We start from the raw sequence: 15,145 nt of genomic DNA, 5'->3' as shown, positions 1-15,145 counted from the left end.
AAAGCGGTTATGTATTGTTTTTAGTAATACATCTCCTCCTACTTTCAGTAGTTCCGATGCTATTTGATCCACTCCCTGTGATTTATTGTTTTTCAATTTGGCTACTGCTGTTCTAATCTTGGTTATTGTTGGTGGGTACTTTTCTCTGATGTCTGCTTGGTCTAATTGTATATCAAAGTTGTCCTCCAGCCGCCATTATGACAGAAGTTTTACGTTTTTGCTTTTGCGGCTTTGCGCACAAATTGGCGCATTTCTTGTACAAGAAACTGCAGCGGACACAAATTCTTGTATCGTTTCTGATATAAGAACTTATACGCTTGTATGACACTATCCATTTTTTTGTTATATCAGAAACGGTATAAGAAATGATACAAGAAAATGCATAGTGTTATTCGACCTTAAGACTCTACCACAATTAATAAAAATAGGGGATGGTCGAGACAAATGGAAACTGACAGCGCAAGAGATTACACGAAAACACGATGCTTGAAAACAAGCTACCGCCTATAATAGGAAGACGATACATTATGTTAAGGAGGCGATAGGAGAAACGCATAAGTGTTTCGTTCCTTTTTATTTCTTTGATGACGCCTTCTATACTGTGCGTCATTAAATAGAAACCACCTAAAATTTTTGGCATTTTTTAAATTTTAGAAACCCTACAAGAAATTGATTGTCATTAGATGTTTGTGTAATATTTAAGAATATGTTCTAAAGCAGTATGCAACCATTTCGTAAATAACAAATCTCAAAAAAGCTTCTCCCAAAATGATGATTTTAATGGAAAATTTTAAAAATTAACATTGTAAATTTTTTCTGCTTTCGTCGTGATTTTTAATATTCTGTATTACCACCTCTATTTTGAACTACACTCCTCATTCGACTTTGCATTGAATTGATCAAATTCTGGATGTTGTCTTGAGAAAAGCTTCCCATTCTTCCATGAGCGTCAATCGAAGCTGCTCACAATTTATTGGAGTAGGTATTCTGTTTCTTACTCTTCGTTTGAGTTGGTTCCAAATATGCTCAATCGCGTTCAAATCTAGGCTTTGGGCCGACCAATTCATTTTTGGCACACCGACAATTTCCAGGTATTGCGTTACCATCCTGGCTACGTGTGGTTGCACGTTGTCTTGCATGAAAATAAAGTTTTCGCCCACAAATCCAGCAAAAGGAAATGCATGCTTGTCTAGAATTTCGGTAATGTATCGGTGAGCATTCAACGCTCTTCTATTAATAAACACGAGATCAGTACTGTCTTCGAATTAAATGCCTGCCAAAACATTACAGAGCCTCCTCCAAGAGCAACACGTGCTCGTCGAGCACAAGCAGCATATCGTTTCCCACGTCTTCTGTACGTTTTGATGCGACCGTCTGAGCCATAAAGAACCATCCTGGACTCATCACTAAACAAAACATTTTTCCAATCTTCTATCGTCCAATGCTCGTGGTCTCTAGCAAACTCAAGTCGGCGTTATCGATGTGCTAGTGTTACAAAAGTCCTGTTGCTGGGCAGCGAGCCCTTAGACCAAATTCCCTAAACCTTCTTCTCACTGTAGAAGTGCTTAATATCCACCCGTGAGAATTTTAAAAACGGTTTTGGATTGCTCTAGCCGTAAAGAACCGATTTTGCAAAGATTTTGCGTTGTAAAGAACGGTCTTCTCTGACTGTTGTGATTCTTCTCGCGTCTGATCCTGGTCGTCGTTTGTGAGACCCAGCCTCTACGAATCGTTGGTATGTTTTTTGGACCATACAACGACTGACTCCAAGCTGTATGGCCACTTCTCTTTGACTCATTACATTATCAACCAAAGTAACAATTTGAACAGATCTAGCAAATCTCTCAGCCGTTTTAAATTTAAAAATTACACAAGTTCACTCTTTGAACAAATGCATACTAATGAACGGTTTTTAAAAAACAGAACAGTCATATTCCAAGAAAAACAACGTACAAGCAACAAGTGCATTCTCCGAAGTCGTAAAACTGATATCAATTTTGCGAACTTATTGCCCTTAAATGACCTGTCGGCACCCAGTGGCGGTGCTTAAAAGTGTTTCTGCATTGTGGGAGTTTATTTACAATAGCATTGCATAAACTTAAAATTATTGAAAACTTCTTATAAAATTCTATATGGCCTCTTTTTAATGACGCGCAGTGTATTTCTGCTGTGCTTATTTCGGGAATTATTTCTAAGTCGAAATTTATTATTGATATTACCCGATTCTGCACAAAGGAGATAATTTGATCGTTTTTTGAGCAGCACAGGTCACTTTAGAGTATTTTTATTAAATTTTTGATATGGGTTTTGCTACTTTGAAGCTGTCCTTAAGTTTTCATAGTCATTTTTTGGTCTAGTGCATTTTAGACCTTTAGACTTATATCTATATGGCTTCCTTTACACATCGTTATTAATATCTTTTAACATCCCCCGTTATCTGCTTCCGTATCAATATATTAAGTTATTTGAATTCTCTGGTGTTTCTTTAATTTTACTTCAGGAACTCTTCTCTTCTCTCTTCTTTCAAAAATAACAACTGGGAGAAAAGCAGAGATTAAAAGACAGTCTAAATAAAAAAAAAGAATAATCATAACATCGCCTAATGAAGTAACAAAGAAGCAAGAGAGATAAGAGAATATAAATATTAGAAAAGCATCTTATAAAGGCTATAAAGATATGATCTCATAACAGGGAAACTATTTAAAAAAAACGTCAGGAATAGCCGTAGATAAGATGGCATATTTAATAAATGCTTTCTTCAGGTTAAGCTACATTTATTTATTTATTCAACGGATGTTCCCATTATAAAATATGAATATGTAATTAGAAAGTTTAAGTTAACCTATCCTACCAAATGTTTTAAAAGATAAAATTTTTGCACTTAATTATTAATAAGTAAAAAAATAACGCTGAAATCTTTGCAGAAAACGTATAGGTTTTCTTGATATAGGTATACATTAAGTAAAAAATGTGTTAGATACCTGGATAATTCAAAGTCCTGAAAAAACTTATTTCCCTGAATAAAGCACCATACACATACCTGCGAAACGATCAGAACGAGCTTGAATTTTCGAGGTAACGCTAACGTGTAAAAATGTTAGTAGTTTGCACAGGAAATAAAAAATTAGTGTTTGCATAGCAATCATATTTTAGATTTTATACAAGTGTAACTTTAATATAAAATAGTCAAGGATTTTCTTTCGAGTTGATATTGCAACAGTGTTAGAGATTAAAATCATATCTTCTGGCCACGAGAGTAGTAAACCGCGTGTTATTTTTACATGGAAAAACCAAATAGATGCATAAAATGCTTATTTTCTAATATTCCGATTCAAAATCAATTAATATGTCATAGTAATTGGGTAAATCCATAACAAACAATTTTTTATTAATTCGTAACAATAGGTTATCGGTATTTAAAACTTTTCCAGAAGAGAATTATTAAGTCAAATACATTATTTAATATTAATATTTAATACTTTGTTTACAGTATAATGATCAGAAACTTATAAAAGCATAAGATAAATCATAAAAGCTACTCCTTTAGATATCTATTTTAACCCAAACCACAGTATAAAAAAAGACCTCTCTATACTGTGCCCAAACCAAGATTAAGCTAATCTTGATTTGGTTGGGTTGTAAGCTCGCCTTGATAACATTTTAACCTTGCATGATACATTTGAAAAAGAGTATACCATACCTATGAAGTAGGAAATAACACTGCTTGCGCAGTATACCAACAGAATTCTGGACAACAGCATAAATATAATGTTACGAACATGCTTTCGGCATGGCCCAGGTAACGGTTGCATTGCATCTCTAATACTCTGCATCTCGAGAAGCTTCGCGGTGTATCGAGTGCGAGAGAGAATAACCGGCCACGTAGGCGAATTAGAGGTGGGACTACGCCAGAATATTCTCGAACATAATACTTTTGGTATATATAGGTAACAATGTTAGAAGTAGAGTTAGTTGATAAGAGAGTACCGAACTGTAAATTATAAATAAATATATTTATATAAATTCGAACCGCTCGTTTTATTTAATCTCGCTACAATAAGTTACCTGATGAAGCCACCATCTACACATCCGAAATGCTAGGTTTAAAGTTTGCTCTTTCTCACGCTTTGACAAAGGAAATAAAGAACTGTGTAATATTTACAGACAGTAAAAGTGCAGTAGAAAGATTATGTGTAACAAATAAATCCAAGCATTGAGTCATCTTGATATAGAGATTTTAAAATTGTACTACGAGGTTTCAAAGCTCGGAGAAGAAGTTATTATCGCATGGATCAAGGGTAATATAATAGCAGATGCTTTGGCAAACGAAGCATTATCAAGCGGAGAAACCATAGACAACAATATTCTACCGGTGTCAGATATAGATGTATGTAGTAAACATCGGCCCAAATTAAAATGGCAAGCCAATTATACGGAATCCGAAAGTCAGTCATCCTTTAAATATTGGCAACCCACACTTCTTAAAAAAAGGTGGTTTCATTCAGAGTCCAACAGAAGTTTTTATTAAAACTATTAATAGGCTAAGGTCAAATCATGTTCTAACACCTTCAAGAATGTACAAAATGAATCTAGCAGACACTCCAAATTGTACTTGTGGTAAATATGGAGATTTAACACATATCCTATTAGAATGTGTAAACCAACAAGGAAATATTACATGTTTTTATGAAAACTTAAAAAATTTAAAAATTTAAAAAAATATGTAAAACAAAATTATTATAAAAGATGACCAAAACAAAATAAAAAATATATATATACATATTACATACAATATCAAAAAGTAATATAGGGATATAAAAAAAAATAATAAATAAAAATAAATAAAAAAAAATAAAAATAAAAATAAAAAAAAATATATATTTTTTAATTTACTTTTAACTTACATTTAGTACTAACTCGAACTCTGATTGTTGTTCTGTGAATACAAATTACAAAATAGTCTGGTCAATTGGCTATGCCAAGGCCATTAAAGAAAGTACCTATGAAGTATGTCATAAACAATACATTAGCTTATACGGCAGTTCTCACAGTAGGAATCCTGGCTTGAACAGAAAAATGTAAGCGGATGTGGGGTAATGCTGCACTTTGGTTGCATTGGAGGTGTATTCGCTAAATCGTGCAGAACATGATGCTGGTATAAACGGCATTCAGACATCAAATGTACGAAAATCTTTTAGGATATAATAATGAAGAGACCCTCTCCATTGTAACACAAAATATTAATATTAAATAATGGCATCTCCTGGAGTAAAATGTTCCGGAAGGAAACATAGACTCGTGAATCGTCGAGCAAAGCAAACGTCGAAATGCTAATCACCCAATATGAAGATTTACTTATTTGCAAGTTCCTGGGAGGAGTAGGAGAGGAAAACTTAAGAAGAACTTAGCAACTGCGAAGGATAAGCGTTACAGACTAGAATAAACCATCACCCAAGGCAACTGCCAAATTTTATTCGAAACGTTCATCGAATTCTTTCCGCAGGACAACCTAAAAAGCTTGCATGACCAAAATATTCGAGCTCAAAAAATCCTAAAAATTCTATGCTCATCCTTTGGCAGTGTATTCGCCAGATGCTAAGCTTCATCACAGCCAGTGTAATGTGTAGGTATAGAAGCACGCAATGTGGAGTTTACTTTAGTATTAAAATAAATATACAAGCAATACATGGTCTTTTCAAAGCAGTCCAAAGTCTGTATAATGGAAAGACTGCAAAAATTAAAACTGGATCAGATATCTGAGGGATTTAAGGTCACGAAAGGACTAAAGCAGGGTTGCTGTATTTCGCCTACCCTTTTAAAAATTTATCTGGAACAAGCACTCAAGCTGTGGAAAAGAAAATGTAATGGCATGGGAATCCCTCTCAACGACGAGACTACACTGTACACCTTATGTTTCGCTGATGACCAAATACTGATTGCTCAGGATCATGACGACTTGAGTTACATGACTCGGAAGTTAATAGAAAAATATAACAAATGGGGTCTCGAAGTCAACATTAATAAAACTGAAACCATGTGTATTGGAGGAACAAAGAAGTCCATTATATTAGACGATGGGGTAGAAATTAGACACTGTGATGAATACAAGTACCTGGGTATGAAGATAACTCAAGATGTAACACTCGATGCTGCTATAAAAGACAGAAACATACAGGGTAGAAAAGCCATATCCATGATGAACGGCATTCTGTGGGACCAAACAATCAACTCATATAGAATACCATACTTAAAAGTGTAATCACATATGGCAGTGAAGTTTGGCCAAAGAAACAAAGAACAGAGAAACTGTTACTAGCAACAGAAATGGACTTCTGGAGAAGAGCAGTAGGCAATACAGTAGTTGATGACATAAAAACAAAACAGTTAATATGGTACGGCCATGTACAGAGAATGCCAGATGACAGGATTCCGAAACAGATTTTGACGTGGACACCACAAGGAAGAAGAAAAAGAGGAAGGCCGAGAAGAAGCTAGAGAGAGGGAATTGAAAAAGAACTAGAGGAAACAGAAATCCCTCCAGGCCTATGGTTGAATAGAGAAGAATGGCGGTTAGGAGTCGGAAGGCGTCGGAGAACGCTGTGAACCGATAGAAGTAGTACAAGCAATACAATTATTTCACAATCTTATTAACCATTTTCATACATTCTACAATAACTTTTTATTTCAGAAAAACATTAACATCGTCTACGCAGAAATAGGACTAAATGATGCTCTGAAACATGTTATATTTATGCAAAATCTTACCTGATTAAATTGAAATGACCTTCTGGTACAGTTACATCAACATAGGAGAGATCTTCTGGTGTCTTCACCACCGATCCATCAATTTTCTGAATTTGGATTTTAAAATTTTCCATATCTTCAGTTGTTGATTTGGTGTCATCTGCAATAAAAACAACACGTTAAATATCACTATAAAATGGAGTTACGAGTAAATGTGTAATTCCACACAATGAATAATATTGATATAATTATTTATTTATTCAAAAACTCGGCAAAAATTTATCTATTACTTCTTATAAGACTTTTTCTTCTTCGTCTCTCCGGTACTGTTTACTCTACAATTTTAAAGTTCTTTGGTCATATAAATCAAAGTCATCACAAAATAGAGAGGTTGGTGGTCCAAAGAAGACCTCAGAATCAACGAAAACGCGGCAGATCTCCACAGCGATGGGCAGAAAAAGTTTCTCGACAAGCAGTGTACTCAGTTAGTACATGTAACAGATGATCGCAATCAAAGGAGAAATATCATTGATCGGACTATCCAAGCTGCTGAAGCTCAATGATGAACCACAACATATCTGCCAAGATGTTAATGATTATCATGATGATGTATATTATGTATATTACGATAGTATACCAAGTCATCCACACACATCCGCACCCGTCAATATACGTGTGAGACTACAACAGTCACCATGAGCAGTGGAAATATAAACAATACAACAGCAATGGGAATTCACTAGTAAAATAGGCGGAAGACGAACATCTGTCACTTAAGTTTGATGCTAAAGACCGACCTACATTCATGTCAGCAGCATCGAAGAAGGAATACAATCCTGATCTATGTTTTGTCTCTACTAATAAAAACGGGCAACCTCTAGCAGTCTCTCGAATAGTAATGGACGACTTACCACACAGCCAACACCGCCCCGTGATCATAGAGGCAGGAACTCAGATTCCTATAATCACATCCATCCCTCGCCCACGGTGGAATCTAAAGAAAGCCATGTGGGGTAGATTTTCTGCGAAACTGTAGGCTGTAGGCTGGATACCCCCTACCATCAGAAATTACAAAAGATTCGTTGGAGTCGTAATAAGCACGACCAAAAATCATATACCAAGAGGCTACCGAAAAGAATACATTCCTGGTTGGTCCCATAACATCGAAGAACTGTACTAAAATTCCCTTGAAAGCGGCGATCAAGAATTAGCCGATGGACTGCTCCATAGCCTAGATGCAGCGAGACAACAAAAATGGACGGAAACTGTAGAAAGTCTTAATTTTCAAATATCAAGTAGGCAAACATGGACACTACTAAGAAAATTAGGAAGCGGAACTCCCATAACAAGGAACAAAACAACAATTAACCCAAACACTATTGCCTCACATCTGGTATCGACATCTAGGGCCCCGAAAGACAAGCCACATACAATCAAGGCAAACGAGAGATCAAAACTTTAAAATTCCAATCTGCAGAAACTGAATACTTCCCGTCCAAAGCTATTTGAATCAATACCGGTTGCTCAGGCAGGTTTCCGACCGAAAAGAAGCTGCGCAGATCAGGTTCTTTCACTTACCACATTAATTGAGGCAAGGTTCCGGAGAAAACTTCAAACTGCAGCCGCATTCATAGACCTAGCGGCCTACGGTACAGTCTGGAGAGAAGGCATGATATACAAGATCCTCCGTACAATCTCCTGTAAAACCACCGCTCGAATAATCAACAGCATGCTAGCCGACCGAACGGTTCAAGTAGTCATGGGAACCGACATCAGCACCCCAAGAAAACTGAAGAATTGACTGCCTCAGAGATCTGTCCTAGGTCCTCTTCTCTTTAGCCTGTGCATCGCTGATATACCAGAAACCAGATCAAGGAAGTTTGGTTACGCCGATGACTGAGTCCTTACAACAAGATGTAAGTCATTTGAACAAATAGAAGAAATCCTCACGGCGGACTTACACACAGTGGGAAAGTATTTCCGCAAATGGAGGCTCCAACCAAACGCTACCAAAACAGAGGTTTCCAGTTTTCACTTAAACAACAAGATTGCATGAAAAACACTCAACAACCAATTCGAAAACACCACACTCACCTACAATAAAACACCAAAGTACCTTGGGGTGAATCTTGACAGAACTCTATCTTACAAGGAACATCTGTCAAAACAGCAGAAAAACTTAAATCCAGAAACAACATCATCCATAAGCTGTGCGGCACAACATGGGGAACATCGGCTACAACCCTGCGATCATCTGCCCTGGGCCTTGTCTTCTCTGCCGCGGAATACTGCTCTTCAACCTGGCTTAACAGCCCACATATACACAAAGTAGATGCCCAATTAAACAATACAATAAGAATGATTGGTGGTTTTCTCAAATCCACCCCTACGCAACGGCTCCCAGTACTGAGCCACATTCCACCACCCAAACTATGGCGCATACACTCCCTCACTAGTGAGTACAGAAAGATAATTAGTAAAGAGATCCTGCCAATCCATCAAGATATAGATGCTGCTAACGGTAACCGTCTACGTTCCAGACGACCGTCAATGAAAACAGCACAGACTGCTGTGGAAAATGAGTTCAACTTAACGACCACTCTAGGACTCGGCCGCAACATATGGACTATGCTGAACCGGATCAAAACCTAAACGGCAGATGCGGTTACATGATGCACAAATGGGGTAAACGACCATCCCCACTCTGTGACTGTGGACAACCACAAAACAGCTGTCACATTACAGAACAGAGCCCCACAAGATCCTATCAAGGCAGGTCAGAGGATTTCGTAATGATAGACTACATTAATAAGTTAGATGTTCGTTTGTAAACATATGTATTATGTTTTATACAAAATATATGTAAATTTAAATGTAAATGTGTCAAGTGCCATACAATAAATAAAAATACAGTATACTGCAAGGTTACTTCACCCGTCTCGATTTTTCCAGTCATGCTAAACAGGATTTCGGGACCGTTAAAAACATCATACCGAGCGCTAAGAAGTATTCTCTTCAAAAAGAAAAAAAATATGTTCAGTATTAGTGTAAAAAAACAACACATGGAAAAATAGTTGCTCTTAAGGTAGGTATTTGAAATTTTTGCTTTTTTATGTAAGAACAATTGTCATGTATTAATTCCAGAAACACGATAGGGGGAATTATATTTAAATTTTTATGCAACAGAAAATTTCAATATGAAAACTATATATTTATTCTCTTTGATAAAAAAATGACAAAATTTCGTGCATGTGTAAATGGCGGCAAGGAGCACCACTTTTAAATTAGCAGATATTTAAAAGATAACAAACACCAAGCTACATGAAACCACTCCAAAGATATGGGCAAATACTTGCAGATATATTGAAAAAACTGAAGAAGAGTATTTCAGCTGAGAATTCATTATGGATGAAGTGAATTAATTTATCATAAATTTAGAAGATGATAGCGAGTCTGAAATAGAACTGAACAGAACAACGACCTATAAATGCAAATACATTTTGCTGAATTTGCAGAATTTGAACTTAAAATTTTGCAATTTACATGATATATACTAGACACTATGTGCAGATCCGACCCTGCCGCGCAATTCAGTATGATCAATGGTCCATGTTTTAAGGATTCATTTTTTTCGGGCATGAATATTTCCAAAGTTCATTCGGTTTCGCATTAACTCTACCTTTAGCCCGTCTTTAGGCCAATATCCACCAGCCTTTGAAATTTGTTAGAACTTATCTATTTTTTTATGAAAAAATTAGCATGTATTATTTTAAAACAATGACATTTTGGAATTTGAAAAATCCAAATGAAGGAGAATTTATTGATTCAGTTAATTAATCCCATTTTTCTCCAAAGGCATGAAATGGACATTGGCTCTTTTTCTACCAATCCCCAAATAAATTTTATTAGTGCTTGTTAACTACCTCTTGATAATAATTATTTTTATTGCCTTTTAAAATGTTAAATATAGATAGCTTGCATGGTTTACATGCTTTTATTTCCTGAAGGTCAATTATGTTAGTGATATGACTGATAAATAAACTACAACAAATAAAAACAAACTGGCTCCTGCATTTTAAGGCAAAAGCGAAACATCCATATTAATTATTTGTCATTAAATAATGCCACTTCATTAGCAGTTGTTTCAGGCAAATAAATTCCTAACATAAATTAAATTCATATTACATTAGTACAAATGTTACCATAATGTAGGCAACCAGTTTTACACAAAATCAATCACAAACCAAACCAAGGTAGATGGAAGGATACAAAGGTTAAAAATGATCTGGATAAGATATACTAAATAACATCCAGATACAATGATACTCAAGTTTACAATCTTGTGATACAATTATTTTTCATTGTTTCATAGTTTTAAAATGTTTTATATACTAATAGAAATACTTCTTAAAACAACCTGATGTGACCTACTTTATTGTTAGTACTAACACCTTATAAATAGAAAAAAAAAACTATGAGATGCCTTCTTTAAATAACCTTTTGTTAAATAAGTTTTGCAACTTATTGTCAGATAAAAAAGATAAGATAAACTGGACATTGGTATTTACCCAGATATTTATATTGTTTTACACAATGATTTGTAAAATATCTATAATATTTTATCATTGTAAGACCTTGTTTAAATTTCTGTAGTAAACTTTATTAAATAAAGCTTGAAGGCATTGTTAAAATACACCCCTAAACTAAGTAAAGCTTATTTCATACAATACATTCACAGTTATTTAAGAAAATAAATTTATCATATTTAAATGACAAGAAAGTTAAATCCACAGTCTTCTTGTCTATAAAAAAAATCAAAATCCATGGATATAATGAACCTAAACAAATATACAAAAGATATAATGTTTATGTAATATCTAATAATTTTTATATAGTTTTAATATTCTATAGTCCATACAGATCAACACACTAGTAGTCATAAAGAATGACACTAGCCTAGTAAGAAGAATTTTTGAACAAATACATGGATACATGCCATTTATCGCTTAAAATATATAATATGAATCAGTGTTTAAAAATTTTCTTTAAATGTGAGATTTCCCCCAACCATAAATATGACTCAGCAAAATATATGAATCAACAAGTAATAGACAGAAAAGACCAGCAAAATTATTTGTATTTAAATGTATATAGTTATTGCATAATTCATCTTTCATGATTAAAAATCCATAGGAAGTGATTTTCATAGTTAATAGGTCATTCAACTCCATATCTAAAAAATTAGAAATACTGTTTATTTAGAATGTATGTAGATGCATGTGAAAGATATCTATTAGACTGATTCAAATTTCAACTCTTTTATTCATCAACAATTCAAAGTTTACAAACTAGATAACAATCAAACAACAGGATGAGAACATTGGGTATGACCTGTACCAGATTGTATTGTAATTGTTGTTATACCATTTAAATTTAACTTTTGGAGTATTATTATAGTTTTGTCTTGTTAATAAATAACGTAAATTTGGAAGATGATTTCAGAGCTAAATCAGATGTTAATAAAAATTGACAAACAAATAGTGAAAGGCCTTCATTTCTTACCTCTTATTAAATTGCTAAAAAATATTCTTACCTTTTTGTATGAATCGAACGGTGCTGTCCATTCTTCTTATAATATTAATATAAAAGATCTACTTTTAAAATGCTTTAAATAAGGGTTAATGTGTAAAGTATGTGCTATCTAATCTTGTAAATATTGAAATACTTTATTTAAACTCGCGTAAATATTAAATACTGTCGTAATATTATTCGAACGCGTTTTAATTTTCCGGTCAACTTGTTCATAACAATTATTCACTGGATATGTTAGATATATTAAAAAATGTAGAAAGTAATTTTTAAAAGTATTTTTAAATTAATGTCATTCTCAATAACAAATAATATACATCTTTTGACATAAAGAAATCTCTGAGAACTGTTCGAGTAGAATGATTCATACGTTCGACGCTGTACGAGCCTTGAATTGAGTAGGTGAACTGAGCGCTGAGTGCAAATTAGTAATGTGTGCAATATTTATAAATAAGAATACAATTTTTTAAAAATTGTGTAATTCTAGGAAATTTTTTTATTGCTATATTACTTATTTAAATCGTAATATGTTATAATAGGGCCAAACTAAAATCATTCACAAAACGAAAATATTCTTCAAGCTGTCAGTAAAGTAAGTTTTGTGATAATATGTTGGCTATTGGTGAAAGGAACCATCACCCAGTTTAAAAAGTCCCTAAATCGCACAATGATATTATTGTGTCCGCCATGTTGAGTGTGTTATTGCTTCTGTCAGAAAAGTAATAATTTTGTAAAATAGTGCATGAAAAAATGGAAGAAACGAAAGTTATTTATCACATAGACGATGAAGAAACCCCGTATTTAGTAAAAATACCAATAGCCCCGGATAAAGTGACTTTAGTGGATTTTAAAAATGTTCTTAACAGGCCTAACTACAAATTTTTCTTTAAATCGATGGACGATGATTTTGGGTGAGTTTTTCCTTCCCTTATTAAATAACACTACAATTTTATTGCGTATCCAAAATAATTTTACAGATACGTAAGGAGAGAAAGTGTGCACTATGTTCTTCAAAATCAATAATATCCTTTCAAAGTAAACAAAACATATTCCCAATTAGATCATAGCTGCCACCTAAATATTTTAAACGTTTTTGCTAAAATAAACAATTCATATATCTTTAAAACGTTATTAAATATTTACTTGAATTGAAATTTATTGATTTTACACAAGTATGTGCAGTTTAAAAATAATTCACCCATCTGTAAGAACATCAATACCATAATTAGAAATAGAAAATTTTCTATCAATTTGTATTCATTGTAGGATGCATTACCTTTTAGATAAAGCAATTACCATATAAACTATTAGCTGTAAAATATATAAATTAATGTTAATTAAGAGTTAACATCTTGCATTTTATCATGTACATTAATTTATACATGAGAATAAGTTATAAAAAAAACTAAAGGTCTTCTTAGAAGCATAAAACATAGGAGTTCAAATTCAAAATTCTGATCCAATTGTTACTTCAATTGTACAAGAGCTTCAGAAATATAATTGATGATTTTGTTGTAGAAAAGTGTGACATAGAATGTATTAAATCTCCCTTTCAATATTATATATCTTATTACTATTTTATAATATAACTCCTTTATAGGGATTATTTTAAGATTTTCCAAATCCTGTTTTTATTTAGTTCATTTTTTCCTTCAGTATTCTAATTCCAGACAAGTTCTACCATAAGCATTTTGAAGAATTATTTTATACATGTTGATATTTAACTTCAAAATAAATAATTATGTAAATGATAAGTTTTCCCTTCTCATTGGCTCTGAATGTAAAAATTTTTATGAAAAGTTTTTATCAAAAATGTTGTTGACAACAAATCGCAAATTATATACTTTTTTTAATTTCATATTTTGTTTCAAGATGTTGGCAGTTGTTTTCAAAATAAAATTTTTAACTGTATTTTGGATTAAAAAATGTATTTTTGTACACTGAAACATCAAATAACTTGTTTATTTTGTTATATTATTGATATTTAGTTGTTTATATACATATCTACTCTTTTAATACAATCTATTCAATATTAATAAAATGTATTAATATGACATATTGGTTCAGAATAATAAAAGTTATTATTGAGATATTTCCTTCTACCAACCCAAAAAAATTGTTAGTTTTTATGCTCCAAAAAATGAAAAAGGAACTCCAGATGAGGTATTACATAAAGGCTGCACTTGTTCCTTAGAAGGCATGTCTTAAGCAGCCTAAATAAATGTATACGGGGTATCTATATTAAATTAAATTAATTCAAGGTTCTTGGCCAGATAGGTTCCCCCTCATCTTTATTAAGAGTTTTCTTTTTGCACCTCTTCTTTTTGAAGTATTCAACCTTTTTTTAAGTTCAGATGTCTTATCTGCTAAGTCTGAGCCTGACTCTTACTAAATGCCACTCTTGATTGGGTGCATTCTAGATTTATTTGCTACACATTTATATAATTAACAACGTGTGGCTTACCTTTCTTAGGTTGACTTTTGAAGTGTCCTTCAGCTTGGTAATCTCGCTGGTAAAAAAACTCACTCATTGCACACAATTTGAAACAATGTGGTCCAAATAACAATACCTAAAGTTAAATATAAAACTTATTAATGTTTATATAAATAACAGTATTGTTCCTTTACCCTAAAAAAGTTTACTTATATACTGATGTACTTAGCATTTTTTACATAAAAACTGACTTAAATCTGTTTTTTCTTATAAAAAACTGAAAAATTTAATTATTTATGGTTTATACATTAAACTTTTGCTTCACTTCTATCTTTTTATAGCTGCATATCTTTGTAAGTAAACCTTTTGGAAAATTTT

The 15,145-nt window shown here is 33.2% G+C and overlaps 2 protein-coding genes across 10 annotated transcripts in view; one reads left to right on the top strand and one right to left on the bottom strand.

Annotated features, from left to right (window-relative positions):
- Positions 1 to 12,670, bottom strand: part of ATP7 (copper-transporting ATPase 1) — a 101,727-nt gene extending 89,057 nt beyond the window's left edge. The window contains exons 1-2 of one of the 2 annotated variants that reach the window (XM_072525514.1): positions 12,338 to 12,670; positions 6,766 to 6,904 (exon numbers count right to left, since the gene is read on the bottom strand). In XM_072525514.1, the coding sequence (XP_072381615.1) occupies positions 6,766 to 6,904; positions 12,338 to 12,368 (170 nt within the window). In that variant the 5' untranslated portion in view covers positions 12,369 to 12,670. The remainder of the gene's footprint in view (positions 1 to 6,765; positions 6,905 to 12,337) is intronic. The other variant, XM_072525513.1, reaches the window with a different exon arrangement.
- Positions 12,671 to 12,988: 318 nt separating this feature from the next.
- The window catches only part of dsh (Segment polarity protein dishevelled), an 80,573-nt gene continuing 78,416 nt past the window's right edge, over positions 12,989 to 15,145 (top strand). For 7 of the 8 annotated variants that reach the window (XR_011950297.1, XR_011950296.1, XR_011950295.1 and 4 more), the window contains exon 1: positions 12,989 to 13,244. Coding sequence is in view for 2 of the 8 variants with exons in the window: in XM_072525511.1 (XP_072381612.1) it covers positions 13,084 to 13,244 (161 nt within the window). In the remaining 6 variants the exon portion in view is untranslated. The remainder of the gene's footprint in view (positions 13,245 to 15,145) is intronic. The other variant, XM_072525512.1, reaches the window with a different exon arrangement.

This window comes from Diabrotica undecimpunctata, chromosome 3 (genome assembly GCF_040954645.1).
Source record: "Diabrotica undecimpunctata isolate CICGRU chromosome 3, icDiaUnde3, whole genome shotgun sequence".
Lineage (NCBI taxonomy): Eukaryota > Metazoa > Arthropoda > Insecta > Coleoptera > Chrysomelidae > Diabrotica > Diabrotica undecimpunctata.
This window is presented reverse-complemented; position numbering and strand designations above follow the sequence as displayed.